At 36.4% G+C, this 14,963-nt stretch overlaps 1 protein-coding gene across 1 annotated transcript in view; it reads right to left on the bottom strand.

The window, feature by feature from the left end:
* Positions 1-1,127: 1,127 nt before the first annotated feature.
* The window catches only part of MPDZ (multiple PDZ domain crumbs cell polarity complex component), a 171,370-nt gene continuing 157,534 nt past the window's right edge, over positions 1,128-14,963 (bottom strand). Inside the window, exons 39-49 of the mRNA XM_090274100.1 lie at positions 14,128-14,211; positions 13,776-13,969; positions 11,601-11,748; positions 9,950-10,036; positions 8,974-9,064; positions 8,070-8,113; positions 7,105-7,227; positions 5,871-5,975; positions 5,203-5,315; positions 4,331-4,454; positions 1,128-2,498 (exon numbers count right to left, since the gene is read on the bottom strand). Coding sequence (XP_090130226.1) covers positions 2,352-2,498; positions 4,331-4,454; positions 5,203-5,315; positions 5,871-5,975; positions 7,105-7,227; positions 8,070-8,113; positions 8,974-9,064; positions 9,950-10,036; positions 11,601-11,748; positions 13,776-13,969; positions 14,128-14,211 — 1,260 coding nt within the window. The 3' untranslated portion in view covers positions 1,128-2,351. The remainder of the gene's footprint in view (positions 2,499-4,330; positions 4,455-5,202; positions 5,316-5,870; positions 5,976-7,104; positions 7,228-8,069; positions 8,114-8,973; positions 9,065-9,949; positions 10,037-11,600; positions 11,749-13,775; positions 13,970-14,127; positions 14,212-14,963) is intronic.

The following is a 14,963-nucleotide window of genomic DNA, read 5'->3' as shown; positions in this document are numbered from 1 at the left end:
GTATAAACAGAGCCAAGCTCCCTCTGAAGACCCCAAAGGAAAGTCCTTCCTTGCTTCTTCTAGTGGCCCCAGCAGTTCTTTTTTTCTCATCTTTACATGGATTTAAGGCCCACTGCAATCTAGTATGACCTCAACTTAACTATTATATCTGCAAAGACCCTACTTCCAAATAACATCACAGTCTGAGGTTCCTCGTGGACATGAATTTGGGGGAGGGGTATTGAATCTATATCCACCAAGCTGTGCTCCTTGGGATACTCCCTCATATCTACTCAAACTTTAATTTGGTTGGCTAACTTGTCTCCTTAGAATCTACCATAGCGTCCTTCATAAATATCTTTGCTAGTTAAAACTTACAAAAGAGGGTATCTGCTTCTAGTGGCCTCCCTTCATGATGGAGGACCATTAAGCGATGACTGAGAAGCTGGGGGAGTTGCTAGGATAGTGAAATAAATTTTGTTACATTGCGTCACACCTCCGTGTACAATGGCTGGTTAAGGAGAGTATCTCCTGAATCACCACATGTATAGTTTTGTCCATTCATTGTATATAACTAAGAATTACAAAATTCTTTCATTTTGAAAACTAGATAAAAGTTTTGAGATAAAATAACCTACTCTTTTATAGATGAGATAAACAAGAGGAAATGCACATGTTCATCAGCTAATCAAGGGCAGACTCAGCAGAACAAAGGGCCCCCACCCATGCTCAGTGTTCAAATCAAACTTTTAAGGCTCATTAATATAAATTAATTTTCATTATGACTTTTCCATGTGAACACACTTCAACTCTGACTACCTTAAAGAACTTAAAATATTACTGCATTAATAGCATCTCTGAAAAAGATATAAAGACAGGAAGGACACCTCTCTCCCTACAATGTTGCTTATCTTCCTCTGCTCCACAAGGAGTCTGAGTCTTTAGCATCAGTAAAAATTCAAAATATAATCTAAAAAATATTGAGCTTTTCATACTAATGTCCAAAGTTCTTCTCCCTGGAACTATGGACACCACATGTTCAGTTAGACATGATGAAAACAACTCTAAATTATAAGCCTTGAGCAATAAAATAAAGCCTTTCCCCAGTGAAAAGAACAAAAAAATATGTCTGCTTCTTTATTCGTGCACCATGAAACTTCTTTATTCACTTCAATTTTGCATTCACACAAAAGTGCTGTAATAAAATATCTGTACACTACTTCTGTTACAAATATAGATAATATTTAAAGTGACTTTATATATTCTAATGTAGGAGTTTCACGCTCTAAAATGGGAATGAGCACATGATAATTTCTCACCAGTTGTCTCAATAAACAGCGCCATCTGTTTCCCTTAGTCTTAAGCTATTGTATTATAAGATGCTAATATAAAGCAATGAAATGAAGTTATGTTAATCCCCTTAATTTTTCTATCAATTTTCTAATGGCATATAACCAAAATAATAACTAACGCACTGTTTTTTTCCCTGTCATTAAGATTAATACTAACTGAAGACCAACTGCACAGTGCACTCATGTTTTCAGTGCCGCATCAGTTAAAAGCAGCGCTCAAGGTTCTGCGCGCTCTCCATGCTCGTGCAGCCAGCACAGCTGCTTTCCAGGGAAACGACAGGCGATGCAGGGCGGCATCACCATTTTACTTGTAGAATCCTGGAAATATTTATTACAGGTCAAAAGTGAAAATGAACATGGAGATGTGCATCAAATGGTTTCTTTACAAACTCAGAGACATTGGTTTAGATATTTGCTCTTTATACCATCCTAGAAACCCACTCTAGGAAGAAAATATTTATGTGTATATTAAAGGTGGGAGATGTGACTTTTTATAATAGTCAAAAACATCAAACACTTTTAAAACATTTTCAATAAAATTTTTTTTAACTTAGTAATAAAGAGAGGTGTGGATTGACAAAATAAGGTGTTTTTATAAAACTTGACTTTTTTTTTTCATATTTTCATTTTCACCCTAACTTACTGAAGCCATTTCTCTTAGGTTAGCTTTATAATTATTTTTTCTTCTTCTACTAATCAGTTTAGTACATAATGATTTTTGCCCATGTTACTATAAAATATCAGGTATCTTCATGAAGAATGATCTAACTAGGCAAATAGTCCTACCTCTGAGTTTACATTCACAGTATGCAAGGAGAAAGGGAACACGATGCTAGGCTGTCAGTAAGACAATCATTTCCATATGAGTGCCACACACTTAAACAGTATGTTTTCCCTACAGTTTTGAAGAGCAGGACGAACACAGCACAGGAAAAGTCACCCACAAGACCAGTCCCTTTTTCTTTACAGTGTGACATGTGAGTGATGGGGGGTTGAATTGGCTCAATTCTGGCAGCCACTTCAGGAGAGAACCATCAATGTGACAGTGCCTTTGGTCCGCTTAAGGATGGCAACGGCTTCTTCATGGGTGACCCCTTCCAGACTCTGTCCATTGACAGCAATGATCTGATCACCCCTTTTCAGACGCCCATCTTCAGAGGCTGCTCCCTGCAATTATAAAATAGGCTTGTTTACTTCTCAAAAAATGCTGCACAACAGAAACAGACCTAAACAAGAATTTTAATTGCTGTGCATGTACACGCACATTGCTCTCAATGCTCCGTGGGTACACCACAGCCATTAAGCAGTGATGAACATACACAAAGAAGGTCTTTCTCCTAAATGATTTTAGCAATGAAATTCCTATTTGAGAGAGAATTTAGCAGTCAATAGATTAGCTGAATGGTTCTTTGGCTGCTCAGCATAGCAGGTGGGAACCCAAATTAATAAAGAATATTTGGGAATTTGCCTAGTAAAATGATTTCATAGAATCCAGGATTTCTGATCCCATAAAGAGGACCTAAAGAAAGGAAACAAAGGGTTAGGTAGGAACAAAAGCAGTTTTACGGGACAAGGGCATGAGGGCCATGAAATCCAAAGGTCTGCAGAAGCAAGAAGCCCACATGCCTGTTTACAAGGGTGAGACGAGGCACCAACCTGGCTAATTCTAACAGAAATTCTTTCTGTGATTTAAAAAAGGCAGCTCAGGCTTGTTGGTTCTTTACTTCCCAAGGGGGTAGATGGAGTCTTCATGTTCTTTGTGGGCCTAATGATTAAGTTTAAACAGAGACATTACTGTTTTAAAAAAGAACACCATCTTAAGGCATGCTGATGGTAGGCAATTATGCAATTAAATAGAAGATTAAAATACAAAAAAAGTTAATGAGGAATGCATAATGATGAAATTCTTAAAATATGTTCTAACCAGCATGCCTTAAATAAATTGTTCCAAGGCTGAGGAAATGACTGCATGACTCTTCTATTCATTGGCAAATGCTGTTTGTATTTTTGGACCTACCAGTGGCTTTTAAAAATCTCATAAATGAAGGCTCTAGCTGGACTGCTGTAGATACAGCACTTTAAATTGGTTAAAAATAATATTTTTATCAAAATAATAGAATGAAACCTCCACTGGTAGGCACTTTATAAAACCATAGCACTAATCTCAAGTCCCTGTATCAAATATTTTAATAGGTTTGATATGTTTTATTCCTTTGTACTATAAAATTTTGAGATTCTGGATTTTCTTCTGCAGGAAATTTTGTCCAATTTTATAGCTCTTCAAAAATGCCTTAACAACATATTAACAATAATTATATGGATTTAAATTATTTTAATAGCTTCACCAATGTTGCAGTAATTTCATTCTTATCCTAAACATTCTTAACATAGAACAGGTTATTATATAATTACAACTATAGACTAATGGTTTTCCTTTTTAAAAATTAAATCCCTTGATTGCAAACGCTGGCTTATTGTAGGTGACAGCTTCTGGATATGCCTCAAATTATTTTTGTTATTATTTTTCTATTTTACTCAATTAAACTGTAAAATAAATGTCCAATTAGTTAATCTGAATATCCATTTTATGTACTTTTCTGTTCCTGTTTTATATTTCACACAAAAAAAACACACACAAAGAAAAAGAAATGCCAGCACTTTATAGCATACATATTTAAAATATCCTATTTTCAAAAGACGTTCAGTCATATGCCACTTGTTTTTAAAAGAATAAAATCAGCCATTACTGTCTAAAGTTCATTAATATTTTTATGTATATTGTCAAGAATTCCCATGGAATTTCAATTTTCCTTTAAGCATAACTAAATCTCAAATTGGACAAAAATATTTAACGACCTGTTCCTGTAGGGAGCTCCAGAAGAAAATGATCAACTGTTAAGCATTTGGCGTTACCTCAGGCCATAAACTAATAAGCCAGCTGCTGACCGCTATTAATAAATGTTTAGGGAAGAGAGGGTGGTTAAAATCTGCACTCTTACCTTCGCAAACACTGTTTTAACATAAATGGGTAAGTCTCCATGAGGGCTGCCATAACCTCCTACTATACTGAAGCCCAAGCCATCTGGTCCTCGGTCTAGTGTAATAGATTTACACTGAGGAGGTCTACAGCAAAAGGAAGAAAAAGGAGTTTTTGGATTGAAAAAATATGTACATTATTGTGAATCTGCAAGCTAAGGACTGCCTACCACTTACCTAGAACTAGTATCACTGTCTGTCATTTGGCATGCTTAAATCGTCGGTCAGTGTATTTACATAAACTAACGAAATTCTACTTAACACCCTAATTCTATTACTCATTTAGGGTTCTCTTAAACTAGCATATTCACAGCATGTGTTCATTGGATGGAGAAGCTCATTCTTTTTCAAGTTTATTGAAAGTGAGAGGGCTCCAGGGCAGAGGACCATCACAGAATAGCTCATAAACATCAGCAACCCCATATTCAGAGAGAAAAATAAATTACAAATAATGTAAAAGCTGCATCAAATTATTTAAAAATTCTAAAAAGCTCCTCGCTTCTCCTTTTTCTATGTTCTAATTCTTCTGTACTCAAGTGTTGGACACTTGTGAATTTTAAAATCAGAAACATGATTCAATGAGTAGGAAATGTTGGGTAGATCTAACTTGCTCCGTGTCATACAGGGTAGTGACCTCAAGACTGTTTCCAAAAAACTCAGAGCTGAAAGTATGGGATGAGTAGTGGCATATCTACCTATCTTTGATAAACTAAATCCATGTTGTAACTATTTTGTAGTTTAAAAGCACTTGATTTTCATATTTCATACCTCATCTCTTAATATTCCACCTTTATGTCAGTGGTAGAAACATACAAGCCATAATATATCGGCTCACCCTAAATCGTCCTGAAATATACTGCTTGACGTCAGCCCAGTGAAAGAAAGGCTGGAACTGGCTGGCTCCTGCTGCTGACCTGTGACCACACTCACATCTCCTCCTGCAACCACCTGTGCACAGGAGAAATATAAAGAGAAAAACAGATGTTCATGTGGCTAGGGAATCATCAGTAATTTTTCTTCAAAAAGAGCATTTGGATTAAAACATGTATTTTATTGTCCACTTAATCATTTTTGTTACTATAATATACAGCCAAAGAGAAAGAAATTTCACAAGGTCCAGAGGCCCCTTCAACTGGCAGTAAAAATATTCTACTAGTTCAATTCATCAAGTTCCCTGATGGTTTTCAAACATGGACTCACATGCAATTAATTTTTAAAGATCTTTATAATACAAGCCACTCACACCATTTAAGTTCTAGCAATTAATCATTTATTGCTAAGACTTTGTATTTATTTCCCCTTAAAGTGTGAAACAATAAATGTATCAGGATAAATATAACAGAATGTGTTTCTTAGCTGCTCTCAGTATAATCATCTATGTTCAAGGGAAATCTTAAATGAAATAATAGCAGGAGATTTAAGAACTTTTACTGGTTTAACATCAAAGCTCATGTGTCTTCAAGCTACTTGAATTCTGAATAGTGCTTGGGAGAAAAATCTTACCTGTATTTCAATGGAGCCAGAGGCATTTTTCAGTAAGTTAACTGCTTGGGTGTGAGTCATCCCCTCAGTGGATGTGCCACCAATAGTGACAATCCTATCCCCAACCTGCAAGGGGGAGAAAGAAACAGCCATCTACTAAAGCAGCCATGGAGACACGACATTGAGACCTGAACAGTCATTTCCTTTTGTGCCTCGCACATCACAGGCATAGTGCTATCAGCAATTAAAATCTACCCAAGAAAACCAGTAATTCTCATGAAGCAACAATCATAAAAAGAAATGACACATGATGACTAGGTTCTAATAGCCTCTGTGAGGAGGGTGGGAAATCACTCTTCATTGCCCCTGGGTAAGACATTGATGTCTATTAAAATAATAAGACATCTGATGTCATTTGGAAATCAGAATTTCTCTGGACATATTACACACATTATATGTGACTCTAAGTCAGGGGTGTACAAATCGAGGTCCAAAGGCCAAGTCTGGCCCACTGCTTCTTTTGGTGAATAAAGTTTGCTATGCTTCTTTGGCTGCATTTATGGGGCAGAGCTAAGTAGTTGTAAGAGAGAACCATATGTTCAAAAAAGCCTAAAATAGTCACCATTTGGTCTATCACACAAAAGTTTCCTGATCCCTGTTCTGTGTAACAATCAATTTTTAAGTGTCAGTCATATATTTAGATATCAAAGGAGACGGAACCATTCCCAATTTAGAGACTATTTAAACTAAGTGAAATAAGCCAGAGAAAGACAAATACCATATGATTTCACTCATATGTGTAATCTAATGAACAATTGAACAAACAAGCAAAATACAGACAGACTCAGATAGCAGGGTGACAACTATTGACGGGGGGCGGGGCGGGGGTGGAGGGATCCAGCAGAAAGGAAAAAGGACTCACGGACAGGAACAACAGTGTGGTGACTGCTGTGAGGGAGGCAGTATAAGGGGACTAAAAGGTAATATAAAAAAAAAATACAAGTAAAAACAAAAAAAGGAACAATAGTAAATTTTCCCATTTCATTTGCTTACAAATTTGCATATAATAGCAATTCTTCTCTCTTCTAAAATTTTTTTTCACCTTTTACTCAAAGCAAGCCATACTGTGGCTGCATTAGCTGACTTAAATGCAGATAAAAACATTTACAACTACCTGCAACATGTGGTCAGATTCAAAAGGTTTTGCAAGTTTGCCAAATTTTCTAGGGTTACCAGGGCAACTAGTTAAACTTACTCTGAGTTTCTGGGTCTGAGCTGCCACTCCATTCGGGTGCATCATTGCAATAAAGATAGGAACATCACCAAGTGGGCTGCCCACTCCGCCAGCAATGCTGATACCCAAGGAATCAGAAGGCCCCTGCCATGAAAGAGAGAGATTTTGGTCAATGTGATATTTTTAATTGACTTCTGGCTTCTTTGGCACAATATTCCAGAGTTAACTCTGATCCTCTGGGTATGAGGGTGGAAAATGACACTCAAAAAAATCACATTTTATTTGACACAGTTCCTTAGTGTGATTTAGGAAAATATGCATATGTAGAAGAAATCATACACATTATGTGAAAGCCATGTTGTGGGGTTGATAAACAGAAGGTAAGCCAATAAAGTGAAAAGGACACAATTTTTGAAATCGGAGGGACCTGTGTTCAAAGCCAGGAGCCCTCACTTAAAAGCACTAGGACCTGGGGCAAGTTCACTCCTCCCAAAGAATCACTAGGTCTTCATTGACCTAGAGGGGATTACAGTGCCTCTCAGAGCACTACAGTGAGCATTAAATGAGATGGTGGCAGCACGGAGTGTCTACGTGAGAGTTTAGCACATAGTAAAGGCTCAGGAAGTGTAGCTGCTTTTATTTTCTCTCTTGTGCATGGCTGTCGGGGGAATCTGCTTCAAGAAAACAGGAAATATCTCTCAAAGGCAAGGCTTACTTATCAGTATAAGGCCGTGCATACTTTGAGTAGGGCTAAGCTGATGCCATTCTTGATATACAGAACATGCCAACAATGACTTTTCAGACAAGGTACTATAATTGGAAAATTCAGCCTAGACTGCACTGTGCTATTCTTACCGTGCTTCATAAATAATTTTTTCAGATGGAACTATACAAAAGTAAGAGAGCTTAAAGAAAAACACGTATACCGATGTCTCTGAAGTCAACACAGTTTGCATGGTTTTCTTCTCCCCAAGTCCCCGAGTTACCTTTTTTATTTCAACCATTCTTAATCCCTGTATTTCGGATGCTACTATAAAGATGAAAAAGATAAAATATGGTTATTAAAGTACTTTTATAGTCATTTAAATTTTAGTCAGTGTCTGGAGCTGATTGGGACTAAATGGCATACCCAAATTTTTTTTGAAAGGGTTCTCAGAGTTGCAAGTACACATGAGTACATCTGTCCCACAGAAGAAATCCTTATTTCTCTGGTTGGAAAAATGCATGCACCATCCCATTTCTTCTTATTTTAAGCATTGATTATATAACTGCACAAGGACAGACATGTTTTGGATAGAATGACACATGTGCACAGCTGATAGGAATAAAGTCATGGGTGCATTAAAAAGAATTCAAGTGCTTAAATTTCTAGAATATTAGTCATATTGCAAACAGAGAATGCCATATGGTTAGTTTCTTCAGTCTGAACAACTTTCAACGAATGCTCCAAGCCAAAAAACTCTGCATCATGATTTCATGTAATTAAAACACAAGAGGATTATATTAATTTTCTCAATCAAAAATTTTGCAATCCTCATGGAAAAAGAAGGCTTCACTTAATGACATCTTCTGATTTACTGGTGTTACATTAAACTGAGAAAGGAAATAAAACCAATTGTACTGAAGAGAGTTGGTAATAAAAAATTACAGAATCCCGATTCTAATATTTGTTGTCTTACAGGGTAAACATGCAATAATGGGAAAAGCTGCCACAGGCTCAGCTTTGCATTGTCCAGAATTTTTACCAACACACATCTTTCTACTTATATCAGTACATGGAATGGTTTGGGGGAAAGAGAGCTTAGCGGTAAACTAAGACAGGGAAGAAATCTGTGTTGATGACCAAAATTCAAACCACTAAATCCTGTTTGAATACCAAACCGATCTTACAGGCATTCTTCTTTGAGCTGCTTTCCAGTGACTCAGAGGCGCTGGACCCAGAAGGCGGAGAAGTGAACGATGACAGGCTGCATTCACTCATCTGCCAGAGCAAAACAATCACTTCAGAAAGTGTCGGAAGTGATAACACCCCCTAAATGATGCTTATTTCAGAATTCAATTATTTTAATGCATCTAGAGAGAAATACCTGTTAAGTAACACTGGCATTTGATAATTTGATAGGCATTTAAACAGTTTCTACTGATTTTTCTTCTTTTTTTAAGGAAGAATTTGCACCGTGACCTTAACAAATTGAAGCTAAAAGGATGGATGAAATTGATTCCAACCCACCTAAAATTTTTGTGGATTTTCATAACCTCATTCAAGGTAAACCTCTCTAAATTTAAACTGATGTTGTACATCGATGGGGACTTAAAAACAGTAGAATTGGGACTAGTCAACAGGAAACTGATGGCGATCATTAAAGGGTGAATAAGGAGGGTCTTTAAGGACAGGTTGATGAAATGAGCCTCTATCATCAGAAGACAAGGTTGAGAAGGAGTTGTCAAGAGACTTGAACTTTGTAACACTGTACTTTTATACATGTGGTAAGCAACTACAGTTTACCACATGGGATTTTTTTCAGTTGAATACTAATTGATAAGTGTTTGTTATAAAACACTTGAAAAATGTATTATCTTGGTAGTCTTTCATCTATTAATTGGTATGAGATTATGGAAGAAGAATCAAGTCAGAAAAGAAATTAAGTTCCTTGGGATTCTTACAAATTACCCAGGAGCTACACCTTGCTTACCTGTCCACTTTCAGCTTTTGCTCTTCCCTATCAAAGACTCTACACCCCACTCTGCCAGGTTACCAGAGAGTCAGGCCTGTGCACGACCCCGGACAGACCCTAGTAAAAGCAACTTCTGCGTTCCTTTTGGCATGTGGACTGCATCACCCTGAAGAAATTGCATAGCTACCCACCTGGCTGCTCTGAGAGGGCCTCCTCTCGGAATGGAATGGTCCAGCTTTAATTCTTCCTACTTCCAAGGTCACTGTACCTAGGGAACACTGGGGAGCAGTTGTTTTATGGAAATGTTTAAATAAATGTCAGTCCTCTTTAGGAGCACATTTTATCCTTTAAAACTTAGTTTTTAAAAGGCATATTCCTTATGGAATTTCCATAGGCAAAGATATCCCAATATTTTGTAGAAAGAGGCTTTTAAATATAAAACTAATCAAAATAGTAACAACAAGCAGCAACAGCAATATCAAGGTCTATCTTATGATGTCATAGTTTACATGGATACTCTGATAGGTAACAAGAAAATGAAAATTGGGCAATTATCTTAGGAAGCACACTGATTTAGATAGGCTAAAAATAACTCAGGTTCTGAAAATCAAAACAGAAATAATAAAACAACTTGTTTTGCTCTTAACAGCAGAGATATGCAGATAACTCTCTATTGCTCCACTGTACCCAAATAAACAATACTTAAATTAGCCATACTGCTACAAACACAGAAGAAGGACTGAAGACGCTATATAGTCTCGTGTGAAGTAGCACAAGGAGGAATTTGAGATGCTGGGCTTCTGCAGTTAGACACACTGTTTTAAATCAGACTGTGTGATTTACTAGCTGGGTGATCTTAATATATGTCTAACTTGATAAGTGTTTAGTATGGATTTTTAAGATGGAGACTATTACAGGTTGCTGTGATAAGATAATACTAAATATAATGCTTATGAGAGTGTCTAGTGCAAAGTAGAACTTCCATAACTACTGGGTGCTGATATTATTATGCTGCTGCTTCTGATAGGGGTTATATGAGACGTTTTACTCTCAAACATGTTGTTCATGAATAAAATTTTGAAAGGTCAAAACTGAACCTGCAATATCCTTAAGTTGTTTTGGTTTCTCTGTTTTGGAGTGCAGGGTAGGAAATTAATCAAACTCTTCTTGAACCTATTTATATTTCTAGCCTACATAACTGCAGAGGTTAACATTCCATATGTTAATTATTTAATGTGTAAATTTATAACTCATCTATTTACAACATGTCCTGTAAACTTCAAGGGTATATATTATTATAAAAATTTTTAAAGTCAATTTTTCTGTTATAAAAGCAATTAATCCTCAATAGAAAATTCTGAAAATAAAATGAAGAGAAGGAAAACCAAAGATTCTATAGTTTCAATCATCACTTCATGATTATTGTTAAAAGACTTACAAGATTTTATTTTACAAATGTTTTTACACTGTAAATACAATTTTGTTTCACATTCTCTGCTGTTGTTTTTCATATTAATTCATACAATTTTCCTGAACATGAGTTTAAACAGATACGTCTGCCAGGCACCTTTGCTATATTTACCAAAGTCTGTATAGTTACGTCAACTGTACTGCTTTCAGTTTTTCTATTACAAATAATGTTGCAGTGAACCTCATGCACAGCATGAAAATTCTGTGTATTGAAGATTATTTATCACTAACATAGGGTTGCTTACTTATATTTTACTTGAGAAAGCATTTTAAATAAGGAGGAGTCACTGCTTGCTTCACTGTGATAGCTGGATGTCAAATCCCCCTTTCCTGTACTATGGCACACAGTTATTTTTGGCACTGGGTTCTTACCTTCAGCAGAGCAGCAACGGCTTCCTGGGTGGCATTACGAACATCTTCTCCGTTCACCATTAATATCTGGTCTCCCTGCATCAGTCTTCCATCAGCATCTGCAATGCCTCCTTTGACAATGTCTGACACAAATACTCCAGTGTCATTTCTGCAAACATAATTCAAACGTAATTTTGACTTTCAACATTATTGCTTTTTCTCAATGGTAATGCAATGCTTATTTAATAAAAAACCAACATTTTTAACTAAAATTTTTACTCTTTTTTATGACTTCACAAACTTTAATGTTTTCAAAGCAACACTGGGGCATATAATTAGAATTAATTTTTGTGATAAGTAATAGCTTATGTCTTCATTATGAGTTACCTCAGAAGACTAAAAAATGGATCTGCCTTATGACCCAGTGATTCCACTTCTGGGAATTTATCAGAAGAAACCTGAAACTAATTTGAAAGAATATATGCATCCCCATGTTCATTGTAGCACTATTTACAATTGCCAAGAGTTGGAAGCAGCCCAGAGTGTCTATCAGTAGATGAGTGGACAAAACAGCTGTGGTCCATTTACACAACGGAATACTACTTGGCTGCAAAAAAGAAGAAAATTTTATCCTTTGTGACAGTATGGATGGACCAGGAGAACAATATGCTAAGTGAACTTATAGCCAGTAAAAGAAAGATAAGTACCACAACATTTCACTCATATGTGGAATCTAATGAACAAAATGAACTAACAAGCAAAACAGAAACAGACTCATAGAGGGCTGACAGTTGTTGGAGGGGGGCTGGGTGGGGCACTGGAGGGACTGAGAGAAAAGGAAATAAAAGAGAAAGAACTCATGGACACAGACAACAGTGTGATGACTGCCATGGGACCAAATGGTAAGTGAACTTGAAAAAAAAACCCAGCTATGTCTTATATTTCATAGATTAAACATGTCTTTCATAAGCATATTTATTTAACAATTATATACTGTGAGAAGTGGGTACTATTATACTCATTTTATGGATCACACAGCTATCGAATGGCAAAAATAAGATGTAGGAGTCAGTCCTTGGGTGCTAAATCTATTGTTCTTTCTACACCATAATGAAGCCTTAAGTGGATATTGACCTGTGCCTATAAATATGTTGCTATTATCATCAACATCATTAATATTATTGAAAATGAGTAACAAATGTGTATCTCAAACTAAAATTATTTGTTACACAAAACTTAAGTACCCTTTGCTGTTCTTTTATTTTAAATCATTGCAGATCTAACTTGCAATCAAAAGAGATTTATGCATAATGAACAAATACTAATTTTGTTCCCGTTTTTCATTCAAAAAACAATAAATCAACAACTTCTTGTTCAGATATAAAGGTAACTATAGTTAGCAATATTTAGTGAAAGGTGAACTGCATCACTTGTCCTTGCCAAGGTTGTGACCTCAAGCCATTCTACCATCTGATTGTCTGCTTCCCATGTCTACAATAAAGGTGTTAGAACTTACTGTATTATATATTTGTTAATATCTCTGATGCATATACATATTTAAATAAATGGTCCTGAATTGTGTATAGTAACAAATCTACCACCCCAGCCTCTACCTTTACACTTCTGTTCCCTTTTGACGGCATGCTCTGCTCAGGCTGGTCTTCTTCCTAGAATATTATCCACCCTCTTTCATAAACCAACTGTCTTTTATCATTTTTAGCTTCAGCCTAGGCACCTCTTTTTAAAGAAGTTTTCCTAATGTACTTTCCTTAAATAGGGTTATTTGGTCCATTTCTCCTTTGCTTCCATGGATCCCCACAATACATTTCTGTCACTTGTCAATAGGTTCCTTTGTTGCAAGAATGTATTTAATTCTCACTGTGAGTTTTCTGAGGTCAGGAACCAGGTTTTACTTGTGTGTATTTAACTCTGTTGTCCAGAAACTATATATTTCCTGGCACGCAGCAGGTACTCAAAAGTAGCAAATGGCTTTTTATCTGATGCCTTCAAAAGCCCTCAAAATACTGACTCAAAATGTTCAAAACCCATGTCTTTTGACATTCTATGAGTGGACTGACAATAGCTGCTTACACAACACTAGCTGTTGATCAAGATTCTACTACTGCTAGTCTCTTTACAAGACCTTAACTTCAATCACTTCCAGAAGGTCACTGGGCTTGCCCTTTCCAGTCTTACCTTTTACCAACAATACTTAACCCCAGGCCTTTCCCGGGCTTCTTCTGCAGCTCAACTGTGAGGGTGTCGCACACCTCCTCCTCCTTGTACGGGGCCTCATCTCTGTAGAGTGTCAGGCGCACTCTTTGTGGTGTCTGTCTCAGGACATTTATTGCTTCATCGTGTGTGGCCTTTCTCAAGTCAATTCCATTCACCTGTACAGAAATGGGACACAGAGCCAGGTGAGTTAAAGCAAGTGAAGAAAGGGGGTCGGTAAGACAGGTAGGAACAAAAGAAACAAGCACAACGGAACACCCTCCCCGAGTAGCTTTTTCGTTGTTAACTGTAAAGGTCAAATACACAGTATTTGTACCTCTAAAATCTGATCGCCAGCCCAGAGTCTTCCATCTTTACATGCTGCTCCTTCTTCATAAACTTCATGAATAATAATGGCACCCTAAGGATCCAGACAGATCATACCCATATGTTATTCTGTTTTCCCTGGGAACGATGAGCAGAAATGAAGCCAAACATGCTGCACTTCTATAGACAGTGATAAGGGCTATACACTCACTGGGTCCATATGAGTCGCATAAAGATTCAGAAAAAACTCTAACAATATAATTTTTGCTAAAAAGGTTCCAAGAAGCTTATACTTCATTCTAATGTTAGAGAGGATTAAAATTATAAAATATATAAATCACACATATATGTTATAGATATACACCATCTTTCCTATCACATATGAAATGATGCAGCATTTTCGACATTTAGAAAATGCTGCTTACAAATTATCCATAGATTCCTCTTAACAGGGTTCTAACCCAACCATATCAAGTCAGTAAAAAGGAAATTAAAATACAACAAGGACTAGTGAACTGAGAGAAATATTTTGAACCTAAACGTCGCCATCACAAGTATTGTATGACAGTATCATTTTTGTTGGTTTTCTTTTTTTTAATTGAATTTATTGGGGTGACATTGGCTAATACAATGATATAGGTTTCAGGTGTACTTTTCTATGATATATCATCTATATATTGTATTGTGTGTTCACCATCCTAAGAGAACAGAATCTTATTGAGACATAAATGGCTTACTCAAAATAAAAACCCAATATCCACCCTGTTTAATATTTGCCCTATAAATTAAAATAACAAGGAGTGGTACATGTTTGTGAGCCTTTATATATCACTTAATAAAACTGAT

The sequence above is a fragment of the Furipterus horrens genome, unplaced genomic scaffold, assembly GCF_987537825.1.
Source record: "Furipterus horrens unplaced genomic scaffold, mFurHor1.1.pri manual_scaffold_4, whole genome shotgun sequence".
Lineage (NCBI taxonomy): Eukaryota > Metazoa > Chordata > Mammalia > Chiroptera > Furipteridae > Furipterus > Furipterus horrens.
Note: the sequence above shows the minus strand (reverse complement) of the source record. Positions and strands in the feature narration are given on the sequence as shown.